This window comes from Coregonus lavaretus (assembly GCF_964263955.1).
Source record: "Coregonus lavaretus genome assembly, chromosome: 20".
NCBI classification, from domain to species: Eukaryota; Metazoa; Chordata; class Actinopteri; order Salmoniformes; family Salmonidae; genus Coregonus; species Coregonus lavaretus.
Genome location: NC_140007.1, coordinates 28,034,779 through 28,061,489, shown reverse-complemented (window position 1 = coordinate 28,061,489; position 26,711 = coordinate 28,034,779). Strand labels below are relative to the sequence as shown.

General features: G+C 45.4%; 1 protein-coding gene across 1 annotated transcript in view; it reads right to left on the bottom strand.

Annotated features, from left to right (window-relative positions):
• Positions 1–26,501, bottom strand: part of LOC311147932 (disks large-associated protein 4-like) — a gene marked incomplete at its 5' end in the record, with an annotated part of 30,909 nt that extends 4,408 nt beyond the window's left edge. The window contains 7 exons of the mRNA XM_084184780.1: positions 2,516–2,961; positions 6,855–6,946; positions 7,068–7,510; positions 20,780–20,996; positions 23,119–23,284; positions 24,529–24,767; positions 25,302–26,501. Of these exons, the coding sequence (XP_084040906.1) occupies positions 2,516–2,961; positions 6,855–6,946; positions 7,068–7,510; positions 20,780–20,996; positions 23,119–23,284; positions 24,529–24,767; positions 25,302–26,501 (2,803 nt within the window). The remainder of the gene's footprint in view (positions 1–2,515; positions 2,962–6,854; positions 6,947–7,067; positions 7,511–20,779; positions 20,997–23,118; positions 23,285–24,528; positions 24,768–25,301) is intronic.
• Between the last annotated feature and the right edge of the window lie 210 nt (positions 26,502–26,711).

The window sequence follows — 26,711 nt, the reverse complement described above, 5'->3', positions numbered from 1 at the left end:
CGGCTCACAATTGGCCCAGCGTCGTCTGGGTTTGGCCGGTGTAGGCCGTCATTGTAAATAAGAATTTGTTCTTAACTGACTTGCCTAGTTAAATAAAAGTAAAATAAAAATAAATAAAAATCTGCCTGACAGAGAGGTATACAGTGGGGATAACAAGTATTTGATACACTGCCGATTTTGCAGGTTTTCCTACTTACAAAGCATGTAGAGGTCTGTAATTTTTATCATAGGTACACTTCAACTGTGAGAGACGGAATCTAAAACAAAAATCCAGAAAATCACATTGTATGATTTTTAAGTAATTAATTTGCATTTTATTGCATGACATAAGTATTGGATACATCAGAAAAGCAGAACTTAATATTTGGTACAGAAACCGGTTTGCAATTACAGAGATCATACGTTTCCTGTAGGTCTTGACCAGGTTTGCACACACTGCAGCAGGGATTTTGGCCCACTCCTCCATACAGACCTTCTCCAGATCCTTCAGGTTTCGGGGCTGTCGCTGGGCAATACGGACTTTCAGCTCCCTCCAAAGATTTTCTATTGGGTTCAGGTCTGGAGACTGGCTAGGCCACTCCAGGACCTTGAGATGCTTCTTACGGAGCCACCCTTAGTTGCCCTGGCTGTGTGTTTCGGATCGTTGTCATGCTGGAAGACCCAGCCACGACCCATCTTCAATGCTCTTACTGAGGGAAGGAGGTTGTTGGCCAAGATCTCGCGATACATGGCCCCATCCATCCTCCCCTCAATGTGGTGCAGTCGTCCTGTCCCCTTTGCAGAAAAGCATCCCCAAAGAATGATGTTTCCACCTCCATGCTTCACGGTTGGGATGGTGTTCTTGGGGTTGTACTCATCCTTCTTCTTCCTCCAAACAAGGCGAGTGGAGTTTAGACCAAAAAGCTAACTCCTGAGTGGCGCAGTGGTCTAAGGCACTGCATCGCAGTGCTAACTGTGCCACTAGAGATCCTGGTTCGAATCCAGGCTCTGTCGCAGCCGGCCGCGACCGGGAGACTCATGGGCGGCGCACAATTGGCCCAGCGTCGTCCAGGGTAGGGGAGGGAATGGCCGGCAGGGATGTAGCTCAGTTGATAGAGCATGGCGTTTGCAACGCCAGGGTTGTTGTTTCGATTCCCACGGGGGGCCAGTATAAAAAATAAAATAAGAATGTATTCACTAACTGTAAGTCGCTCTGGATAAGAGCGTCTGCTAAATGACTAAAATGTAAATGTATATTTTTGTCTCATCAGACCACATGACCTTCTCCCATTCCTCCTCTGGATCATCCAGATGGTCATTGGCAAACTTCAGATGGGCCTGGACATGCGCTGGCTTGAGCAGGGGGACCTTGCGTGCGCTGCAGGATTTTAATCCATGACGGCGTAGTGTGTTACTAATGGTTTTCTTTGAGACTGTGGTCCCAGCTCTCTTCAGGTCATTGACCAGGTCCTGCCGTGTAGTTCTGGGCTGATCCCTCACCTTCCTCACGATCATTGATGCCCCACGAGGTGAGATCTTGCATGGAGCCCCAGACCGAGGGTGATTGACCGTCCTCTTGAACTTCTTCCATTTTCTAATAATTGCGCCAACAGTTGTTGCCTTCTCACCAAGCTGCTTGCCTATTGTCCTGTAGCCCATCCCAGCCTTGTGCAGGTCTACAATTTTATCCCTGATGTCCTTACACAGCTCTCCGGTCTTGGCCATTGTGGAGAGGTTGGAGTCTGTTTGATTGAGTGTGTGGACAGGTGTCTTTTATACAGGTAACGAGTTCAAACAGGTGCAGTTAATACAGGTAATGAGTGGAGAACAGGAGGGCTTCTTAAAGAAAAACTAACAGGTCTGTGAGAGCCGGAATTCTTACTGGTTGGTAGGTGATCAAATACTTATGTCATGCAATAAAATGCAAATTAATTACTTAAAATTCATACAATGTGATTTTCTGGATTTTTGTTTTAGATTCCGTCTCTCACAGTTGAAGTGTACCTATGATAAAAATTACAGACCTCTACATGCTTTGTAAGTAGGAAAACCTGCAAAATCGGCAGTGTATCAAATACTTGTTCTCCCCACTGTATTATCTATCTGCCTGACACAGAGGTATATTATCTATCTGCCTGGCTGAGGCAGATCATGGAGGATCAAAGAGGCCGTCTGCAGTAGTACTATTAGACTGAAGGAGGTAATGAGCAGCGTCAGCCACTAACTATTAGCATTAATGAGCCTGTCCTGCCCTCTCCAATCTCCACAGCAGACAGGAGCTGGTATGGACTGTCTGTTGTCTTAGGGCTTCAGGGACATCATCATTTCAATACCAATTCCACATGTCAGAGAACTGACAGGGTATTCACTGATAGAAGATTGTATCTCTGTCTAATGTATAGAGGTCTAATGTATAGAGTGAGTATGATAGACTGTCTCTTATTCTTTGAAAAACCTCTATGCCTATCAGAGTGAGTATAGTCTACGGTCTCGTATACATTTAGCTGGTTAGAGTGAGTATGGTGTAGTGTCTTACCCTCCTCTGAGATGTCCTTGTCTTTGGTCTCCTGCTCCATCTGTTGACACCAGCCCTCCATGCGTGCTGTCTCAGCCTGTAGTAGTTTGAGGAACCAGTTGCCGTCCCGGAGGCAGGTGGGCGTGCCGGGCTGGGCTGCATCTCCCTGGGCACTGCCATTGCCACTCCCCAAGCTGGGGTCTGGAGGGGGCAGGGAGGAGGGGTCCAGGGCCGGGTCCATTCTCTCTGGGAGGGAGGCGGACGCTCTGGTTGGGACTGGGGCATGTTTGGGGAGCTGCCGCGCCACCGCGCTGTCCTCACCGTTGGAGGCAGCGGGGGCAGGATCTAGCAGCTGGCTGTTGCAGTTGGCTCTACCGTTGTTTTCTGAGGGATGGGCATCTTGTTGAGAGTCCTGAGGCTCTGTCTCAGTGTTCTGTCTGGAGGCCATGCTGCTGGCCCGGCTGAGTCTGGATGGACACACACACAAATTAGTATTGGTCCAGTTCGGAGATCATTTACTATGGATGTAAAAACGTTGACCTTGGGGTCTGACGACCACAAATCACTGCCCCAATCTCTGACTACTGTGGTCTAGAGATTACTGGAACACTGACACACTATGTTAATACATAGCCCAAGGACAGTTTGTATGAAGTCATTAGTTCTAGGTCAGACTTCCTCTCCCAACAACAGGCATACAGTAAGCCATCATTATGAAGTGGAGTTTGACTGATAGATATAGGACATTGCTTTTACTGCAGAGGCTAAGAGAAAAGCAGAGACAGCATGATGAGAAAATGGAGAGAGAGATGGATAGGGAGAGAGAGAGGTGGGGGGGGCGAGGGAGAGAGAGAGAGGTGGGGGGCGAGGGAGAGAGAGATGATAGGGAGAGAGAGAGGTGGGGGGGGCGAGGAAGAGAGAGATGGATAGGGAGAGAGAGAGGTGGGGGGGCGAGGGAGAGAGAGAGAGAGAGGTGGGGGGGCAAGGGAGAGAGAGATGGATCGGGAGAGAGAGAGAGGTGGGGGGGGGGCGAGGGAGAGAGAGATGGATAGGGAGAGAGAGAGGTGGGGGGGGCGAGGGAGAGAGAGTTGGATTGGGAGAGAGAGAGAGGTGGGGGGGGCGAGGGAGAGAGAGATGGATAGGGAGAGAGAGAGGTGGGGGGGGGCAGGACGAGATAAAAGGCAGATGGATTACAGCGTTCAGCGATAGGGAGAACAGACAAAGTGGGCAATACAGTCCAACCAATGTGATTAGGGGGAATTACTCTGCACTAGGCTTTTTAAATGGGAAATTCTTCACAGCACTCTGCCTCCTCCACTGTAGCCAAAACAAGAGAAACAGGCCATCAATGAGACAGACCGAGAGAGAGAGAGAGAGAGAGAGAGAGAGAGAGAGAGAGAGGTGCTACACTAACGCTGCTATTGCTGCCAGCACTAGCTCACAGAGTGACTGCTGAGTGACCTTGGTAACTGCCTGGACCAAACAGGCTGAAGCCATGCCAGGGCGGGAGGGAGGAAACAGGGATCACAGAGGGTGTGGATGGATGGATGGATGGATGGATGGATGAGTAACGGCTGAACACAGCAGGAGATGCACAAACACAGAAATGTGAAGCAGTTAAATTTAGAGATTGTGAAGGAAATGTTTCTGAAAACATCAAGGTCTCCAATGTGAAAATGTGGGATGTGCATCTTTCCCTTTCAAGATGATTCGATACACATCTAGATACATGGGCTCCGATATGATACAGGAACGATACGTTTTAGTTTGAAACTATTCGGTTTGATTAGAGAACGAATCGATGCGTTACGGTTCGATGCAATACGATTCGATGCACTAACATCTGTTGTATAAACGCATTCATTTTTCATTCAACTTTCTAATCTGCTGCTGATGGAGCTCATGAGCAGGGCCTCTCTGAGCTGGATCTGTGTGTGTGTCTGTCTGTGTGTGTGTGTGTGTGTTAGGGCTGTGACGATACCAGTATTGCAATATTCTTTCCATGGCAAAAATGAAAACACGAAGCGGCCTTTACTCTTCGGTCCTTTAAGAACCTAATGTATGTAAAATATTGTGTGCTATAGCTTGGAAACATAATATTTGTTTTCAACATTAGGGCTGTTTTCCTAAAGAAGTAAAATCCTCTTCGTGTTTTGTTTCGTTGCCACATTACTAACGCGTATCGCGATACTGGTATCGTCCCGGCCCTAGTGTGTGTGTGTGTGTATAAATGATGTATGTCTATGGTGTATGTACTGTGTAGGCTCCTGATCTGAGCCATAAGGGAGACTAGACATATACCACTATCAGATTAGGGAGAGGGGGGCAATGTTGCCTATGTTTTCTCTCTCTCCCCACTTTGGTACTGATATCACCAGCACCCACTAATTAACTTGTCATTTCTGCAGATTAAGTGTTTGAGTTAGTAATAGTGCTGAGCGATTAGTGCCTTTTGAGGTCGGTTTGGTTTCGGTTCGATTATCAAATAAATAAATGACAATAATTTGGGTTGAATGCTGTAACACATGGTACTGACTGCCCATTATTGCTTATCACTTATTAACCATAATTGATTCACATTACTTTAATAAAATATTTCAGTTGTTGTGTATATTACATTTGTTTCATTTGATGACTATTATTTCATTCCAGGTCATCATCTCATCTCTATAGAGCTGCTGTCTATGCTGTCTGACAGAATCACTATTTTAGTAGTTCTTCAAAGTAAATAAGGCATACTTTTATGGACTGCTGAATACCAACTATCAATCACTTAGATCATGTATTTTCATGTAGAGATACCTCATGAAGAAACATCTGCTCTCTATATCCCCTCACGCGCATTCTTGTCTCTTTCGCAGCAGGCACAAAATAAAAAAACAGGACAAGTAGATGCGCAATGGATTATGGTCATTGTAGTTAATTCCCACATTTTATGCGCTAAACTATGTAGAATATTGGGCGGTTGGAAACTACAACATCCCACAGTTCAGGCTGATTTATCTATAGAGAAGCTGTGCAATGTGCGCATTGCGCTCACAGCACCAACAAAAAAAATGAACGAAATATAATTTTGGTTAATCGCTCAGCACTAGCTAGTAACGTATCAATATTTTTTAGTTTACAAATTAGCTATGACATAGCCAATTAATATATACAACAACTTTGGATCTCACTCCCTATCTTAAAAATTGAATGGTTTTGACTGTTTGGAAATATCTTCTCTCGCTTTGGCCATGCAGTGTGCCTCGTTATGAAAATATCAACCCTGTATATCTAAAAATGACCATATACACTGATTGTAAAAAAAAAAAAAAAAAAAACGGGGGGCAGGTTACCTACACACACACACACAGGTGAAGATTTTCAGCTGGCAGGCAGACAACGTTTCTGAGTGAGAGAGGGCTTTGCATAGGCACTTTGTCTTTTTTGTGGAACTGGGGAAAAAATGCCCGGTTCCCATGCTTTTAAAACAGTTCTGTTCCGGAACAGTATATATCACTTTCGTTCCTGGTTCTGGAAAAATGTAATTATGTTCCGGTTTTCCGTTCTGTTCCCTGAGTCGGTTCCAACCCCTGGTCTCCAGTAGCTTATTTTTATTCCGGTAAAACAACATTTTCACCAGCGCATAGATAACAATAACCTAGCAAATGACATAGGTTGTCACTCAACTAATAAAGCCTAATAGCTCAGCTGGTAGAGCACGGCGCTTGTAACGCCAAGGTAGTGGGTTCGATCCCCGGGACCACCCATACACAAAAATGTATGCACGCATGACTGTAAGTCGCTTTGGATAAAAGCGTCTGCTAAATGGCATATTATATTTATTATTATAATACTGTATCACACAAGCCATTTTACCATTTGAATGCTGAAGGTGTCATGCAGATGTGAAATATCAGGAAAAGGCCACCTACCTCGCGTCGGTCAGCGGGCGAAACTGGACACAGTTTGACTAGACTACTGATATTGCCTGGGGTTATTCGGCACGCATGCAAAATGACTTTTAGATCAATGACTGTCAACGCAGTTACATGCAGTTCGACACTGACAGAGGACGCATCAGTTGGCACCAAAAATTTGAGGTATTTTCGGAAATAATATGAGCAAAACATTTTAGTGAACCCGCAATTTGAAATGTTTGAAACGGTTTTCTGACCAATGCAAGCTAAAATTTTCATCGGTTTGGCATCTGTGGACCACTGCACTTGCATCTTAAACATTTGAATCGGGACTGATGCATATAGGTGAATCGTTAAATCCCTAGAAAATCATAAATGACTATTACTGGCTGTGAACAGCTGATTGAGTGATCAGCTGATTGAGATAATGATCTTGTGTTGATAAGGATTTGACTTACGGCCTGCCGTTCTCCACTTGCACTCCAATAGACTGGAACTTGGTCGAGGGGGGAGGTTGATCCTCTCTCTGGATTGGCTGAACGCAGTCCACCTATGAGTCAACCATTACAATGAATGAGTCATTCTAAGCATCCTCCCTACAGATTACAGTGCATTACAGACATTAAAAGCTGAACTACCAGTCAATTTAGAAAATTGATTCCTGGGCTCACCTGGATGCCGATAGACGAAAGCTTCCTCTTTGTGGGAACAGGCTCTGGAAGGGTTAGGGACTGGTCTGGAGTGAGGCTGGGGCCTGGGTTTAGAGTGTCATTCTGGGGCTCGACCTGGGTGCCGGTACTTGTGGTGGTGCTGAAGGAGGGAGGTGGGTGGTAGTCCCTCGGGGCAGGGACAGGAGCAGCGACGGGGGCTGGGGCCCGGGGCTGAGAGCCCTTGGCCAGGCTGCCTGTACGCAGGCTGCAGAGGCTATCGGAGGAGTTGCTGCGTCCTGATTGGCTGTTGGCCTCGCTGCGGCGGTCCTGTTGGTCCAGGTATGTGTCCTGGGCTGACTCAGTGCTGCTCTGCACCGTCACAGAGATGTAGGGCTTGGAGGTGGTGCGCGGAGGGACCGGTGGTGGGGCCTTCTTACAGGAGCTGCTTACACACCTAGGGAGTGCTGGGATAGAGGAAGGAAAGGAAGTGCCATTAGATGAAACCTGAACGAGGACAAAGCAGGAAGTTAAAGTTGTGCCAGCTGAACCACCACAACAGCTAAATGGAGCTGTAAAAGAACAGGGCAGGTCACAAAGACCGCCTGAGGCCTAAAAGGTTGTTGCTGACATCAAATGCCACTAAAAAGAGTAGCCTGCTCTAAAGCAAAATAAAAAACAAACTTTTCCTAAACATATTTTCCCATGCCTAACACGCACACACCTCCATGTTTCCTGTAAACCTGCTGTTTCAGTTCCATTGACGTCAGTCAGTCTGTACCTATGGGAGTCCCTTACCTGCCTAGTAGTGCCTACTGCCTACCCTCCCAATCATCTTTCCCAAGGGACTATAAAGTGGGGAAAGTCTGACACATTCTGTGTCCAATGGAAACACACCATTCAACATTATGGAAGAAGTAACAGGATAGTTCCAATGGCTCAGAACACTTAAAATCAGACTGTTACTAACCGTGAAATATGGTAATGACGAAGTAGAGTCTGTAAGCTGCAGGCAACTATGGTCTTTCTTCCCTTTGCCTTGTTTTCTACCTAACCTCATTTATTCCAGGTGTTTGTGTGGGCATTACGTTGCATATAGGGATTTGGTGCAGGGAACCGTTGATCATTGACTCCTGATTAACTGGGCAGATAGCTTGATAGTGTGAATGAATAACATGGAATTTTCTGCCATAGAAACCCTTGGGTGGGCTGCCTAAGTCCAAACTGTACAAAAAAAACAGAAAAACGCTTTAAGTGCAAACTTAAATGACTAAAACCAGATATAAAGTATGTAGAAAATATATATATATTTTTTTAAATAATAGAATCTTTGAGAACAAACAATCACCAAAATAAAAGCTAGACAGTCAGGGGAATTGAAAATTCCCAAGACAATGAATTTACCAGTATTGGTTTTGTTATTAAGTTTGAGCAAAAGAACACAGCATTAGCCATGGCAAAATGCATAGAATTGCAGGAAATTATCTTTAAAACTCCATGGCAGAATGGAAATTTGCTCTAAAACTGCAACATTTTCTATCAGCTCATGGCAAAATGTGTAGAATTGCACAGAATGAACTTTAAAACCGCAAAAATGTATCTCGGCTCAATGGAGAAATTCCGAGAATTGCAGGAAAGATGGGCACGGTAGAATTCTCTCAAATTCAACCGTGCCCATTGCCACACCCCTGCCAAGCCTACTACTTAAGCCCCTTTTTGATCTAGAAAAAACCCTGAATAAGCCTACTCATTTCCCCTGGAGATACCAATAACGCCCTGACAAACAATCATGACACACTCCCCGGGCTGATCTTACTGCAAACATTTCCAAGAGGAGTCAAAGAGGGAATTACGGTACCAACAAGAGAAATAATAGGTCTGACTCAAGAGCAGGGATTTCACTCTAGCCTAGTGCTTGAGGGTGGACCTGGCCCCTGTTCCTGTCATCAGTGGCTGATTGGAGGGTTGCTCAGTGTAACAGAGATGTAATTACCATAATAAAACCCCAAAGAGTACCCATAAACTGGGTCAGGCAGGGCATATGCTGCTGCTAGATATAAAAATTCAAACTATAGGAGAGGTTGGCCCTTTTGTAAGAAATAAGATGCCATTTAAACTAGGGCTGGGAATTGCCAGTATTACGATTCTATATCAATTGCAATTTGATACTGTGATTCGATGTTCCAAACATATTGCTCACCATATGTCCGCTGAAGAGGGACAAGAGAGCCATGAGAACAAGTTCTGATCAGTCATGGAAATAAAAGTGCTGAAAACAAATTGGCTCCCTATTTAAAAAGATGGAGAACAAGCTATGAAAGAAAATAAGAGAGAACGAGAGAGAGAAAATAAATTACACTGGACTGGTCCAGTTACCACATTCACATACTCCCACACATGACTAAACACACAGTCACAGGCTGAATGAAAAAAAAAGTTTGTAACACTATTACCGGCAACTGTAGGGAACAACCTACATACTTTAATACAAGGACAGGGTAATTACATGGGTTTGTCTAGGTCCATTTCACGGTTGATTCACCGGAAATGAATAAAAAGGTCATGCCTGGCCTATATAGGTTAATGTTAGTGTGACCAAACATCCTTCAAGATATTTTGTTTATATCAACAGGGAAGTGTAGACATGAGATCGGTCATCAACAAATGACAAGTGGCTCCATTTAATCCAACATTAAAATGTCACCAATGCACACAAACAGGCCTGTGGAATCCAGTGGCCACAGAGGGAAGCTCTGTCTCACACGTTGCTCTAATAGCAGCAACCGCCTCAGCTCTGGGCCCGGCGCCAGCCGAGGACAAAGGGACACCTTTATTCCCTGAGAACGAGACCCATTCCTCAAAATGCCCAGCATAGACAGACAAGAGTCCGACAAGTTCATTAATGTGGCGTGTTCCGTGTTGTCACGTTCTTCTGAGCACTACAAGCATCTTGATCCCCATGTCTATGAGGCTGGTACGCATTCGCTAGTGTACCACACAAACATGCGTACACTGTCCAGACAGCCTACTCCCTCACCAAACAAATTACAGAGAAAAGGCCATAATCTGGTCATAATCCATCAGTAACACCAATAACAGAGGAAGTGCTGTTTTTAAGCACTAATGCTGTAGAACTGCCTATTATTAATACTATTGGCAGAAAGGCTCTGTCCAGTCCTGCTGTGATTTGTACTACTGAACCATGCTTGCCCTGCCCTTCACCATGGGCTGACTGCCCAGAGGTGATTATGGGGTAGATAAACTAAGCTGTCTGGGACCTCTGCTCCTGTGGGGCAGTGCCAACCCTACTATCCATCCACTGGTCTCATTGATGGTATCAGATATCCAGGGCTGGCATCAGAAGTGACAAACATCATGCCCCTGTTCACCAGAGAAAACACTGAGCACTTCGATATCCGATAACATGAGTAGTGCTAGTGAATGTGTCTGTGAATCACACCTCTACTTTGCATTCAATGCTAAACCTATCTGGCCCAAGATATGTTAATACATATGAGGGGATTATAAAACTGGACTTTAAATCAGAAACAAAGTAGTTTTACAGTCTATTGTTGATTATAACTGATGGGGAGCAGTCCATGATGCACTGATGAAAGCGAAAGGTGTTAGGAGAGTAGGCAAAGGGTTTTTTCTCTGTGGGGCTCATGGGGTTTCTCCTGCTCTGAAAGCACTTAACATCCATTAGAGCAGTAACAGCACTGTCAACATGTTGATGATCATCACGTTAACCTAAATTGGATCACTCGGTAAAAGCAATGCAGTGAATGCCCCAAGACGCACTCAAGCTCTATCAGCATGTGTGTGAGACATACACTGTTCAAAAAAATAAAAGGGAACACTAAAATAACACATCCTAGATCTGAATGAATGAAATAATCTAATTAAATACTTTTTTCTTTACATAGTTGAATGTGCTGACAACAAAATCACACAAAATGATCAATGGAAATCAAATGTATCAACCCATGGAGGTCTGGATTTGGAGTCACCCTCAAAATTAAAGTGGAAAACCACACTACAGGCTGATCCAACTTTGATGTAATGTCCTTAAAACAAGTCAAAATGAGGCTCAGTAGTGTGTTTGGCCTCCACGTGCCTGTATGACCTCCCTACAACGCCTGGGCATGCTCCTGATGAGGTGGCGGATGGTCTCCTGAGGGATCTCCTCCCAGACCTGGACTAAAGCATCCACCAACTCCTGGACAGTCTGTCGTGCAATGGGGCGTTGGTGGATGGAACGAGACATGATGTCCCAGATGTGCTCAATTGGATTCAGATCTGGGGAACGGGCGGGCCAGTCCATAGCATCAATGCCTTCCTCTTGCAGGAACTGCTGACACACTCCAGCCACATGAGGTCTAGCATTGTCTTGCATTAGGAGGAACCCAGGGCCAACCGCACCAGCATATGGTCTCACAAGGGGTCTGAGGATCTCATCTCGGTACCTAATGGCAGTCAGGCTACCTCTGGCGAGCACATGGAGGGCTGTGCGGCCCCCCAAAGAAATGCCACCCCACACCATGACTGACCCACCGCCAAACCGGTCATGCTGGAGGATGTTGCAGGCAGCAGAACGTTCTCCACGGCGTCTCCAGACTCTGTCACGTCTGTCACGTGCCCAGTGTGAACCTGCTTTCATCTGTGAAGAGCACATGGCGCCAGTGGCAAATTTGCCAATCTTGGTGTTCTCTGGCAAATGCCAAACGTCCTGCACGGTGTTGGGCTGTAAGCACAACCCCCACCTGTGGACGTCGGGCCCTCATACCACCCTCATGGAGTCTGTTTCTGACCGTTTGAGCAGACATGCACATTTGTGGCCTGCTGGAGGTCATTTTGCAGGGCTCTGGCAGTGCTCCTTCTGCTCCTCCTTGCACAAAGGCGGAGGTAGCGGTCCTGCTGCTGGGTTGTTGCCCTCCTACGGCCTCCTCCACCTCTCCTGGTAGCGCCTCCATGCTCTGGACACTACGCTGACAGACACAGCAAACCTTCTTGCCACAGCTCGCATTGATATGCCATCCTGGATGAGCTGCACTACCTGAGCCACTTGTGTGTGTTGTAAACTCAGTCTCATGCTACCACTAGAGTGAAAGCACCGCCAGCATTCAAAAGTGACCAAAACATCAGCCAGGAAGCATAGGAACTGAGAAGTGGTCTGTGGTCACCACCTGCAAAACCAGTCCTTTATTGAGAGTGTCTTGCTAATTGCCTATAATTTCCACCTGTTGTCTATTCCACTTGCACAACAGCATGTGACATTTATTGTCAATCAGTGTTGCTTCCTAAGTGGACAGTTTGTTTTCACAGAAGTGTGATTGACTTGGAGTTACATTGTGTTGTTTAAGTGTTCCCTTTATTTTTTTGAGCAGTGTATATGATGACATTTACATTTAAGTCATTTAGCAGACACTCTTATCCAGAGCAATTAACAGTTAGTGAGTGCATATATTTTCATACCAAATGGGCCAGCAGCCAGTTAAAATGAGGCCAGATAAATGACACTGAATCATGTGACGCAGTGTCATTTAATCCTCTCTGTCATCATGGTTTGTAACAGAGAAAGAGGCGAAGCAGGAGGTTTTACGTCGCCCAAAATCTGTCCACAAAAATAATAAATAATTTTTGTATGAGATCAATGAGTGTCGAATTTGGTCAACAAAAAATTTATACTGAACAAAAATATAAAACGAAACATGTAAAATAAAAGATCCCAGAAATGTTCCATACGTACAAAAAGCGTATTTCTCTCAAATGTTGTGCACATATTTGTTTGCATGCCTATTAGTGAGCATTTCTCCTTTGCCAAGATAATCCATCCACCTGACAGGTGTGGCATATCAACAAGCTGATTAAACAGCATGATCATTACAAAGGCACCTTGCGCTGGGGACAATAAAAGGCCACCCTAAAATGTGCAGTTTTGTCAGACAATGCCAGAGATTTTGAGGGAGCGTGTAATTGGCATGCTGACTGCAGGAATGTCCACCAGAGCTGTTGCCGGAGAATTTAATGTTAATTTCTCTAACCATAAGCTGCCTCCAATGTCATTTTAGAGAATTTAGCAGTATGTCCAACCGGCCTCACAACCGCAGACCACAGGTAACCACAGCAGCGCAGGACCTCCACATCCGGCTTCTTCACCTGCGGGATCGTCGGAGACCAGCAACCCGGACAGCTGATGAAATTGAGGAGTATTTGTGTCTGTAATAAAGCCCTTTTGTGGGGAAAAACGTATTCTGATTGGCTGTGCCTGGCTCCCAGCCCCACCCATGGCTGCGCACTTGCCCAGTCATGTGAAATCCATATATTGGGGCGTAATGAATTTACTTCAATTGACTGATTTCCTTATATGAACTGTAACTCAGTAAAATCTTTGAAATTGTTGCGTTCATATTAATTGCATTATTATGATTCTATTCTAAATGGTATAACGATAACCATTTGGCTGACCAATAACAGTAATCCGAAATTCCATGACCGTCACAGCCCTATCTTTAATAGGTGTTCCTGTGAGTGTCTAAGTGTTCCTAATTTGCACACGGCAGAGGGTTGGATCAGCCCCAGATTAACAGCATTATAGTGACCATGTGGCATGGTGACAGGCTGCTGGAGAACTAGGCAGGTGGTCCGAGACTAGAGGGGACAGACAGGGCTGGTGAGTAGTGCTACTGAGAGATGGAGGCAGGCAGTCTGGAAAAGGCAGCCTGAGAACACACTGACAGGAAATGGAAACCACTTACACAATACAGCAAAGATTTACAAAGAGAGTGGTTAGAATAAAATCACCAATGGAAATACTAGCTTATGATTATGAGTGCAAGAACTAGATACAGCCTCTCTCCATGCAAAACCAGTCCAATCACTTAACTCAAAAAAAAAATAACAAAACAGGTTCAGAACAAACCAGTTCTACGCACTTACAGCACGAGTGTTGGGGGCTGCTTGAAGTGGTCCGTCCAGTCAGTCACAGTGATGTTACTCCAGGAAGGTATTAAAATGCTAATGACGTCCAGTGGAGTTTCCAGACCGCCCTGTGGGGATTGGTGCCAGCTTGGTGGAAAGCCTAATTAGCCGATGTAAAGACACCTGACAGGACTGATTCAGGGTAATGAGGAAGGGGCTCGGATTGGACTGGAGCAGTGTGGTACCAGCCTACTAGAGAAAGGCAAATCCTTCTACAACACCAGAAAGAATGTATATTTTGCTCATGCACACACACTTCATCTAACCCCTTTCAATCGTGTGTTCAACACATATTGTAGGACTGGGCGACCCTCATTTGTATGGCTGTGTGTGTCGTGACCAGCTACATGAGCGGTATTACATTGTCGCGATTACTCAGACAGAGCTGTTGAGATTGAACTATGACACCATGGATTCAAGAAATCCTCCTTGTGACCCAATTCTGACAGATTGGTCACTTGAATACGACAGGGATTCAGATTCTGCCAAACCAAATACCAAGGACTTGCAGACTCTCTGGCTGGGGTTGCATCATTGTACTGTTTTCTATTCATTTCTCTTTAGCACAGCCCACCAATGAGTCATTTTACTACTCATCCTAATAATCCATTTAGAATGTCTGTTTGAAAATTACAGTATTTCCTGCAACTATAGTGACTCCACCCACTGACTCATCAATGACCTCAATGAGTGTGTGTACAGTCAGACTGTGTATTGCCAGAGCATGTGACTCAATGTCTGTGTATTCATGTGCTGAGCATGTGTTATCTGAAGCCTATGAATGAATGGCCATCTGATCCCAGCCCTACAACAACTTTCAAGCTTAACAAAGTCAGGGGTGCTACCATGGTCCCTAGTATACAGAGCACAGATTCAATCCTCTCAGGAAAGGTCCAGCTGTCTAACTGCAAAGCACTTCAATGAGCACATTGCCGGAAGCTGTTCAATTATTGATTGTATACTCAGTAACCAGACAATAAATGGCCTTTAGACACAAAAGGCAATACAAACAAACCACAAGAGATGGGATTGCCCCTGAAATAGTTGCTGGACTTTGAAGTGACATCTGAGGAAGAGTGGTGAAAATGCATTATAACAGTTTGTTTTGAAGAAGTCTAGCTTGCAATCCATACTTGCTTAATTTCTGGTTGGCTCACAAATCATCAACTATCCACTTGCTCTTTGATCATAGCAGTAAAACCAAACAAATGCATGCATTAAAACATTTGGCAAGGAGGTAGATCCTTGGCAATGTTGAGGTCTTACTACTTAGCAACCACACATATCTCTTATGATGTAACTTAAACACACTGCAGAATAAACAAGATGGTAGGTTAAACAAGCTTTTTAGCTAACTTGGCTGGATGATGTAGCCACTGGATTTAACGTTAGCTGGATATTACTAGCTAGCTAGCTCATATGATCATCAATTTCATGGTCACAATTTGGTGAGTTTGAAGCTGAAAAATTGACTGTTGGAAAAATGTCTGACATGAAACTAGTAATTGAAGTTTACCAGTCTCTCTTCAAACTCACCAAATGTGGAAACGTAGCTAGCTAGGTAGCTAACATTACCTAAATAACGTTAGATGGCTGTCTGACCTTTCCTGTCTAACTAGCTTGCTGCATTTCTAATTTGGTGATTCAACCAGTGGTTGACAGCGCTACTAGCCAACTAACGTTAACTACCCACTCTGCTTGCTAATGTTGGCGTGCTGGTAGCTAACGTTAGCTACAGTCAGTAGCTCTTTAATAAGACGGTTCCTGTCAGGCATCGCTAACATTAGCTATCTAACGTAGCTCAGGGTTTCCCAAACTCGGTCCTGAGGCACGTTTTGGTTTTTGCCCTAACACTACACAGCTGGTTCAAATAATCAAAGTTTGATGATGAGTTGGCTATTTGAATCAGCTGTGTAGTGCTATGGCAAAAACCCAAATGTGTACCAGGGTGGGGGGCAGGACCGAGTTTGGGAAACCCTGATCTAGCTAACTAACTACACCAGAGACATTATCTGTTGCTGGATTGATTGTAACGTCGTTATTCGCTACAAACTGTCACCTGCTAATAACGATAGCTAACTGATTACCACGACAAAAAAGGAATACTAGCAGTGGAATGAAGAAAGCATCTGTACGACTCGTGGAGATGTCGCTCCCTAACCTAGTGTAACATCGCTAGCTAACGTTACCTACCATACGTGGTTACCAGAATCAGGGCGATTCTTCTCATCCACGTTAGCCAGGGTAGTTAGCTAGCGTTCGCTAACGACGGTCAATGCCAATCGATCCAAATCTCAGTTCAGGCACGAGTACATTATACAATATTTAAGCTTACTTTGATAAAGGCGAGTCAATAAATCCGTATTTTCTGTTCATTCATTCGAGGTTGTTTTAATAGAGAGAGGCATACGCTGCTGTGCAATTTCTAACTGTTCACACAACGTCCCTTGAAGAAAGGAATCGAATGGGACACGCCCTTGAAGTAAGGGATTGGAGTCCACCTTTTCGAGACTGGCACACACTACACCGCCATTGGATGTCGATGGTCATCAATCTCACCATAGACGAACAGGATTGGTTTAAATCTCCAGTCAACAAAGGGCGTCACGTTTCCCCGCCTTTTTGGTATACGAACCTGATTTCTTAACGCCCATTGGATAATATCGATGTCTGTTTTTTGTGTCTACGATTTGCCCCGGCTTGGCCGTGTACATTGCCGCCTCTATATTTACGTGTTGGTCATAGGAAAAATTTCTTATCCAGAGCGGTCATTGGTCATGGCTAGAAGGGATCCAGCTTTTGTCAAATTAACGTCAAAAGTTCAATTGTTTGACATTTTAGTTCACCCTAACCATTTTCCTAACCATGTCCTGATTCTCATAACCTGCTGCGTAAATTCTCCATACCTGCTACGAAAAGTCAAATCTGATGTAAATTTGACAAAACCTGGATCCCTTCTAGCCATGACCGCAGTGATTTGCAAGTAAAACGTTCCTCAGCAGATATCAGCGAAATCAGTGCTTGTAAGAAAAGTCAAACGCACAAGAGTGCAAAATACAGTGGGGGAAAAAAGTATTTAGTCAGCCACCAATTGTGCAAGTTCTCCCACTTAAAAAGATGAGAGAGGCCTGTAATTTTCATCATAGGGACACGTCAACTATGACAGACAAAATGAGATTTTTTTTTCTCCAGAAAATCACATTGTAGGATTTTTTATGAATTTATTTGCAAATTATGGTGGAAAATAAGTATTTGGTCAATAACAAAAGTTTCTCAATACTTTGTTATACACCCTTTGTTGGCAATGACACAGGTCAAACGTTTTCTGTAAGTCTTCACAAGGTTTTCACACACTGTTGCTGGTATTTTGCCCCATTCCTCCATGCAGATCTCCTCTAGAGCAGTGATGTTTTGGGGCTGTCGCTGGGCAACACGGACTTTCAACTCCCGCCAAAGATTTTCTATGGGGTTGAGATCTGGAGACTGGCTAGGCCACTCCAGGACCTTGAAATGCTTCTTACGAAGCCACTCCTTCGTTGCCCGGGCGGTGTGTTTGCTGAAAGACCCAGCCACGTTTCATCTTCAATGCCCTTGCTGATGGAAGGAGGTTTTCACTCAAAATCTCACGATACATGGCCCCATTCATTCTTTCCTTTACATGGATCAGTCGTCCTGGTCCCTTTGCAGAAAAACTGCCCCAAAGCATGATGTTTCCACCCCCATGCTTCACAGTATGTATGGTGTTCTTTGGATGCAACTCAGCATTCTTTGTCCTCCAAACACGACGAGTTGAGTTTTTACCAAAAAGTTCTATTTTGGTTTCATCTGACCATATGACATTCTCCCAATCCTCTTCTGGATCATCCAAATGCACTCTAGCAAACTTCAGACGGGCCTGGACATGTACTGGCTTAAGCAGGGGGACACGTCTGGGACTGCAGGATTTGAGTCCCTGGCGGCGTAGTGTGTTACTGATGGTAGGCTTTGTTACTTTGGTCCCAGCTCTCTGCAGGTCATTCACTAGGTCCCCCCGTGTGGTTCTGGGATTTTTGCTCACTGTTCTTGTGATCATTTTGACCCCACGGGGTGAGATCTTGCGTGGAGCCCCAGATCAAGGGAGATTATCAGTGGTTTTGTATGTCTTCCATTTCCTAATAATTGCTCCCACAGTTGATTTCTTCAAACCAAGCTGCTTACCTATTGCAGATTCAGTCTTCCCAGCCTGGTGCAGGTCTACAATTTTGTTTCTGGTATCCTTTGACAGCTCTTTGGTCTTGGCCATAGTGGAGTTTGGAGTGTGACTGTTTGAGGTTGTGGACAGGTGTCTTTTATACTGATAACAAGTTCAAACAGGTGCCATTAATACAGGTAACGAGTGTAGGACAGAGGAGCCTCTTAAAGAAGTTACAGGTCTGTGAGAGCCAGAAATCTTGCTTGTTTGTAGGTGACCAAATACTTATTTTCCACCATAATTTGCAAATAAATTCATAAAAAATCCTACAATGTGTTTTTCTGGATTTTTTCTCCTCAATTTGTCTGTCATAGTTGACGTGTACCTATGATGAAAATTACAGGCCTCTCATCTTTTTAAGTGGGAGATCTTGCACAATTGGTGGCTGACTAAATACTTTTTTCCCCCACTGTATGTGCGATGGATTGGAACATGTTACTTCGATTGGCTGAAAACTATGAGATTGCAAAATAATTGCTGTCAAATTATAAATGTATTTGAATGAACTACTATGGTCTAATGTTCAGATTGACACTTTTGAATATTCATACTGGTCTACAAAAAAATTGAATGGCAGCAGCAATAGTCGAACATTTCAATTATGGGGGTTCCCTGCCCACTTTGAACAGTAGGCCAACAAACACTTTGTTTCAGCATGATTCAGGAAGAGAGCACAAAGCAGCCCAGGCTAGACCAACTCCACTGCCCCTGCTCAAAGCCCACCACAGTCTGTCCTGAGGCAACGTTCATCTGGGCAAGGGCTGCTTTTGTGCTGCAAAGAGACTGCATTCATATGACACAGTGATTCCCATGCTACTCAGACTCTGCCGAGGCTCCTCTAGCCTTTTAACCCACCGCCTGTAATCGCCTGACATTTTCATGGGCCTTGATGTGGTAACGAACAAGGCCCTTAGCTTGAAAACAGCGATTGTTTGGGGGAAACAATTGCAATGAAAAGTAAACAATGATGTGTTTTTATTAATACTCTACCTATGATTGTCATGCTTTGGGCTTTTTGTTTTTGAGGGACCAAATAACGTTTTGATGTGATCTTATGTTTACAGGCTCTAGCAGTGGACAGACCACTATCTGAGACCACCCACATCTGTGAACTGGCTCGATATTTCATAAGTGTTGTGCTCACGCTTGTGTAGTAGTGTGATGTTGTTCCCCTAGATTATGCACCAAGTTGCACACAAGGACCAGTTAAAGTAGGCCAGGTCAAGAGGGGATGTTAATAAATTAATAATAATAATTACATATGTTTTCTTTATTTAATTACAGCTGCATAGCTAATGTTATTTTTTGGTGTACAAACATTTTTTAAATATCTATATTGTAACTACACCTGATTGTAAAAGTGTTGTATATTTTGGTTTGGTCCATCGCGGGTTATCTGTACTTATGTACCCTCTTATTGTTGTCTTTTGCCTGACCTTCAACTAGCAAGGTATGTTTTCCTTGGTTCCGTAATTTGTCAATATAGAACTGTGGTAATGTTACACAAAGTGCTGTTACGCAACTATAGGTTTTATTACAATGTGGACAATATAAAGATTTATGTTAACAAGTTTCACCGAGCTCGCTAATTATGGTACCTATTGTAATTTGTGAGTACTTGGGACGGTGTTTGAGTGAGTTTTCATGTGCTCACGCAGGTGCCCGAGAGCTAACATATTGTGTGTTGTCTCCTCGTGTGCAGGTATGTCTTTTATTTTGTCTGAATTATGTTGTATATCATTTTACTTGTATTGTATAGTGTGCTGTTGGCCACTGAATGTGTGCACGCAGCACCTGGGCTCTCTTTTGCCTGACCTTCAACTAGAAAGGTGCCCGAGAGCTGTGACTGCACCAAGGGCTAACATATTGTGTGTTGTCTCTTCGTGTGCAGGGCAAATAAAAATAATCCAACCAGCAGACCTCCAGTTGTGGCAGTGTCCTAATTAAAAGTGCAGAACGAACCACGCTACACTTGGAAGACATCAGCAGCAGTGCCAGTGTGTGTGTTTGTAGTGTGTGTGTGAGACCCAGGCGTGCAAACTCACCATGATTTATCACCAGACAGCATATCTGCTCACTGTTGTGTAATGAGTATGGATGAGTTAGCTGGCACGAGTCCAGTCTTGCCGCATCACCTCCCTCTACAATGTCTGCTTTCACACTGGGCTCGTAGGCCACTCAGTGCCACCAGCCAGAGACCAAATTTGTCTTGCCCTGTGTGTGTGTGTGTGTGCGCATGCGTGTCACTGAGTTCATACCCCGTACAACGGAAGAAGTACAGTCCCTCACGCCCTTCATAATTTCCCCTGCTGGATTTGAAAATACATCAATGCATGTGGGAATCTTACATCATAGTCCTTATTTTAGAGATACTAAATTATTCATGAATCGTGCTAAAAAAGGTTGATAAGGCCCCTTTCAAACAAAACTATTATGCCTACAGTAAAGGCATAAAAGCTTTGTCTGTCCTAGCCAATCCCCAGTGCCCAGCCCATCCCCATCCTGAACAGTACAGTATACTCACTGGTTCTGGAGGTATAGGTGCAGCCGACGGTGGTGGGTGGTGGTGAATCAGAGTCCACTGAGGCAGTGTCCTCATCCTGGGAGCAGCCGGCCTGGATGGCCCGCAGGTAGCTGTGGCTGCGGGAGCGGAAGTACGTTGGCGTGGGCAGGTCCAGAGCCTCCACCGCCTGGGACTCCCCCTCGCAGTACAGCGAGCGCCCACAGCCCTGCCCACACACCTGAAAGGACACGTGCAGGTTGACAAGTTGGGGGCGGGGACTTAGGCGACCACTAGACCTCCGCCGCCTGTGAGGCGAAAGCAGTGCCAGTCTCGGGTGGCGGGGCATGCTGCTGGAGTAAGGTGGTGGTGTATGGTAAGAGAGTGTGAAGGATCCCGTTTCTCTCAGCTCACAAGAGCCCAATCAAAAGGACTGTTAGATTTACCAAAGAAACTCATGCACTGATAATGGATATTTGTACTATATCTAGAGGAAAATGGGTACAGGAGTTATCATGCATGTTCACGATTTTACTTAATGAAATCAATTGATCAAAAATAAGCTACTGAAGTGACCATGTTGATTACGTCTCATTATTTCAATATTCTGTTTGAGTTGTGTCCCCTGAAAATCGGTGTACTCACTGTACTGTATCTAATGTGAAATACCACACAGAATGTTTAATCAGTGATGATAAGCCAGCAGCGTCAGATTTAACTTTACTCCTCATGCCAGGAGCTAATGCAATCACTGCTACTGAGGCACCAGCAGCCTCCCACTACAAGCTGTTTACTCTCTCCACATCATAGTCGTAGTGGTGGTGGTGGTGTCTGATTTTGCTCAGTTCAGCGGTGCTAATGATCTACAAGACGTTTATTGGTGTAGGACATTTCCAGTCTCCGGCGTTGATAACATGACATGTTCCCACAACAGCAGATTCACCAGCAGGAATATATTTTAGTACAGCTGTATAGCCCAAGGCCAGGGATAGGCTGGACAGGGACAAGGTATTGTAGCGACAGACCAGCTGAGTCAACTTCACCAGTCCACCTTGCGATAAGGGCTTGTTTCACTGTTCAAACAGTGCTAGAGTGGAGAAGGCGGAACAATGATGGTCTATTACGCCCCAGTCTTCTATGCCAGGCTGCTGTGATGTTCGAGGGTTTAATGATGTTGGTAGCAGGTGGAGTCTCTGTTTGTTTATCCTGCTTTTCATTTCAGTGTGAGAGGAGGAGGAGGCTGGTGCCAGAGTTGGCACATAGTCATCATTGTGTCCCCCAATAAAGAAAGGGAATGTAACAGGGATGCTCAGTATTCAAAATCCATTCTGAAACTTTATTTAAATCAAATGATGAAACTTCACACCAGTTCCATTATTTTTACAAATAAGAGCGTTTTCCTTGGTTGCTGCTTATCCGTTATTTGATCCTTTGGAATCTTGCAATACTTTTCATCATGGTTTTGGAATGATTATTACCATCTTGAAACCATCTTTCCGGTCTATAATTTGAGCATGTAAGCTGATAATGTCTGTACTCCTTTTTATACCCAATGAAAATACTTCAAGCAAAAGGCATCGATGTGTTCCAACCTTTCCGTTATTTGATTTTATGCGCATTTACCTCCATGTACAACAATGCAGATCCTTTGAAGCCTGTTCTCCTGCTAAGGCAGCCATTGTAATCCATCAGATATCAATCCTGATAAAACGTTGCAGTTCATTCAGAAAATACTTGCTTTTGTCCCAAAACAGATTTTCTTGTCATCTCCCAAATTAAATTAGTGAAATATGATTTGATAGTAAAAAAACGCTTCCTGTGAGGTAAAGAGGGGAATTCCATTGCTGTCATCTGTAATATTATGCCATTTTAACTCCATGAGCAAAGGTGGTGCCGGAGGTTCCATCTGAAAGGAGTCTGCTGGTTTTGATAAAAACAGAATGTCCTCAGGATTAGATTAGTCTTAACTTCTGAAAATTACTTTCAAGCATCATTCCTGTTCTTGTCTCTTCTGGCTTACTGGATGTTTAACCAACCAGCGTCTCACACATAATCTGAAATGTTCTATCCCTGCCTGCAGTCACAGAAATTGAGGATTCGGCTGTCAACATCCCACTCATTTCTGGTTGATGTTTCAGGCTTGTCAACACTGAAGGTCTTTGCACTGGCTGAGGGCATTCTTTATGAATAATTCATTTAATACAGTAGTACCTTTATTAGTTAATTACGCCTACATGTATCTGTCACACTGTTATGATGTGTTTGTTGTATGGGGATATTATTCCCACACACTGACAGGCCTGTTTGAGACCCTGATAAAGAGTGTAATGAGTGAATAGAGATTGTGGATTTACAGTACATACCTGACCACTGCTCATCATGGCCCTGCCCAGGGTAGCATAGCCTTGGTGGTAGTATCTGCCATCGTCCCAGTGCTGCATGGCCATCGGGGGCTCGCCCGGGCTCACCAGGGAGTCCAGGTTGTCCAGGCTCCGATTGGTGGAGAGCTCTCTCAGGGAGGGGAGACAGCTACAGGGGTAGAGGGGAGAATTAGCTGCCGAAATAACCCCTCAACAGTGAGGAAAAGACCTGGATGAAGGGTGGGGAGGATACATGACATCTTGGGTTGATGAGAACCGCTGGTACCGGAGCATCCATTTTCAGCGGATGCTTTGAACTTCCCCAAACTTCTTGTGATTTTGTGAGATCAAATACCAGCGAGATGAGAGGATAGCATAGTGGAGAATAGTTGGGTATCAAAATGACAGCACAGAGGAAACATTGAGTCGTCAGTAAACATCAAAATGAAAGGGAGAGAATTTGAGTTATTTTTTTGCTTTGTAATCATCAATGGAATCTGCTGAGACAGAGAGATTGTTTCCTCTGTTCTGAGTTGCCTGTCGAGGAGGCACCTGTTAGTGGGAATGTGTGTGCCGGGGCGGAGGGTGTGGGTGGTAGAGGTTTGTATGGGGGATCAGTGGCTTATGATGAGAGACGTGACAGGAGTGGCTGGGATACTAACACACCACTCAGAGCAATTGGTAATATATGGGATGTGGGCAGGGGAACAGGACAAAGCACTGGGTTGGTTAGAGAAGTGGCAGCAGCGGTGGGCATGTGACTGGAGGGCGGTGCTGCCTCCCTCCCTAGGACACTGACCTGGCCAAATGCTGCATTGAGCATGCACTCTGTAGTGGAGACCACAGTACCCCATTATCCTCCCGCATGGGTGCGTAGCCGCGGGGCCTGCCGGTGTGGGTGGTGGGGAACATGACAAAACATTTCACATTTTTACCTCAAATGGAAACTTTTGGTTACCTGTTGTTGGTAGGTGATTTCCTTTTTCTATAATTGAACAGGCCATAAGAACATGTTACACTGATAGTTGTATATACTCCTGATATGCTAAATGACTAAAATGTAAATGTAAACAGGGGTCTGCTGCAGCCTGCAGGTTCTACCCTGCATACATACTGTAGTAACTGTTCCACATCAGTGTCAGGATGCTGCCCCCTGTTGTCCATTTGTGGTGACCACTAATTTCATTCAGTTATTTTAGATTCACTCTCAGATTCACTCTCAGAGCAGACAGGTTTCCATGCGGGGTGTGTAGCTACTTCTCTATATAAGAATACGTTTCCCATGTTATCTGTTCTGTCATGACATAGATTGCTAAGGAAAATTAACTCCTCTTCAGAGACATACAGTATCTAAACAGTATTAACTACAGTATGATCTACATGCATATTTCCTCTTGTGTCTGGCTCTCTCACTTGTGTGGTGGTGGAGGCTGCTGCTCGCTCAGGGACTGATGGGTGGCCTTCAGGTAGCTCTGGCGGCGGGCGGCTGTTTTGGGCGAGGGTTTAGGACTTCCCTCTGAATCCTCGCTGTCCTGGTCCACGTCCCCCATGGCCTTGACGTAGCTGCCGCTACGCATCCTCCGACAGGGGATCTCCAGGCCCCTGAGCCGGCCCCGGCCCCCCAGCGTAGCACTCCAGTCCCCCAGTGGAACCTACAGACAGTATGGGGCCACACACCATCCCACTGTGACTCACTGAGCCACCACACCTTCATCTCCACTTTATCAGACAGCCTTTAAACTAGTTTAAAGACCCAGTGTAGTCAAAAACGTGGTTTCTCTGTGTTTTACATATATTTCCACACTATGAGGTTGGAATAATACTGTGAAATTGTGAAAATAATAATATGCCCTTTTAGTGAAATTTCAGCCTGTTTTGGTGGGATGGAGTTTTGGCCAGTAAGGCACTTAATTGTTACCCAGAAATGATTTGAAATTGAGTTAAAAAACGGCTGCATTGGACCTTTAATGCGACAGACTTTGAATGTGTCATTTCATTTCACGTGAATGTGTTGTGTGTATTTGTAATGAAAGCATTTGAATAATGGGATTATAGACAGTAAATGTCACGATGCTGCTAAAGTAGTTAAAAGTAATTGAAATTAATGAGGTTTTAAAACAAATCTCCTAATTTCAGAGAATTAGGGGGAGCAGTGGCTGCTAGTGCCTAATGTGAATAATACTCACTGGGCCTCCTACCTGGAGGTACTGACAGGTCAGGTCCTGGTGACACGACTTAGATTTGAGCAGCGTCCTGTTGACAGTGGCTGAGCCCTTCTGGAGCACCTGCCTGGCCTGGCTGAGGGTCAGTGTGGACCAGGAGCCTCGCTTTACCAGGGTGCTCTCCCTGCCTCCTCCTCCCACCAGCTCCCCTCCCCTGGTCCCTGTCAGCGCTTGCGGGCAGACCAGGTACTTGAGGTCGCTGCTGCTCTTGGAGGCCTTGAGTGTGTGGGCAGAGACTGTGTTGTAGCCATGTGGGAGGTGCCTGGGAGGAGCCTGGCTGTCCGACACCGCCCTGCCCAGGGTCATCATGCTAAGTGGGTTACGGTAGCCCACAGCGATAGTGCCAGCTTTGGTGGTGGTGTCACTGTCCAGGGCATCGTCTGAGCTCCAAAGCCCCAGTGCATTTTGCCTGCTAGGTCGCTGCTTCAACGTCTCAGTCTTAGCCCTGTCTTTACTCTTACTCCTGCGGGTCTGCCTGGTCCCCTCCTCACCTCCTCCTGTAGTGTTGTTCATGCTGCCCTTGACCGTAGAGCCCTCCAGCGACTGGGACTTGTTGAATAGCTTCTGGACAGAGTGCATGATGTGCCGGATGCGTCCGGGACTCTCGCTGCGCTGCTTGGCCACCCTGCCCCGGTGGAACTGGAGGGTACTGAAGCCATCCCTCTGCAGGGGCAGGTGCTTCTCCAGCTGGTCTAGCAGGTTAGATGGCAGCCGGTTCATCTTGGCCGCTGCCGCAGAAGAGATGGTAGCTGATCCACTTGTGATCATGGGAGCCCCGCTGAAACCCAGGCCCATGCCCATTGACATGGAGGTGGACAGGGTGCCCACCCGGCTGCCACCAGGCCCACCCCCGGCAGGGACCATGCAGCCCTGGGAGTAGTCAGACTGTTCCGGTTGGGAGGTGACATGGAGGCGGGGGAAGGTGCTGCTGTTGGACATCTGGTTCAGGGGCAGTAGGCACTCCGGAGGCAGGGATTGGGGGTTGGAGGCCTGGTAGTGGTGGAGTTGGTGGGGGTCCAGGGTGCCGTAGTGGTTCATGGTGGGGCTCAGGAGGAAGGGACCATGGGGGTCAGAGGTCAACGGGTACAGGGGCTTCTGGGGGCCGCCCGATGGCTCACAGGAGTCCGACAGGTGACGGCTGCGATTGGCTCCTAACCCTTTCATGGTGGCCACAGTGCAGGTCTGCTGCTGCCCTTAGAACATGTCTCCAGCTGGGGCGCGTCTACAGCCCTGGAGGGCTCATACTGGAACAGAGGGGAATAGGATATCTATTAGAATATACAGTATAAGAAAGAGGAGGAGATGGTTACAGTATGAGTACGACTCAGTGGGCTCATGAGTTTTATTGCTTCTCATTTCCCATTACACTTTTTA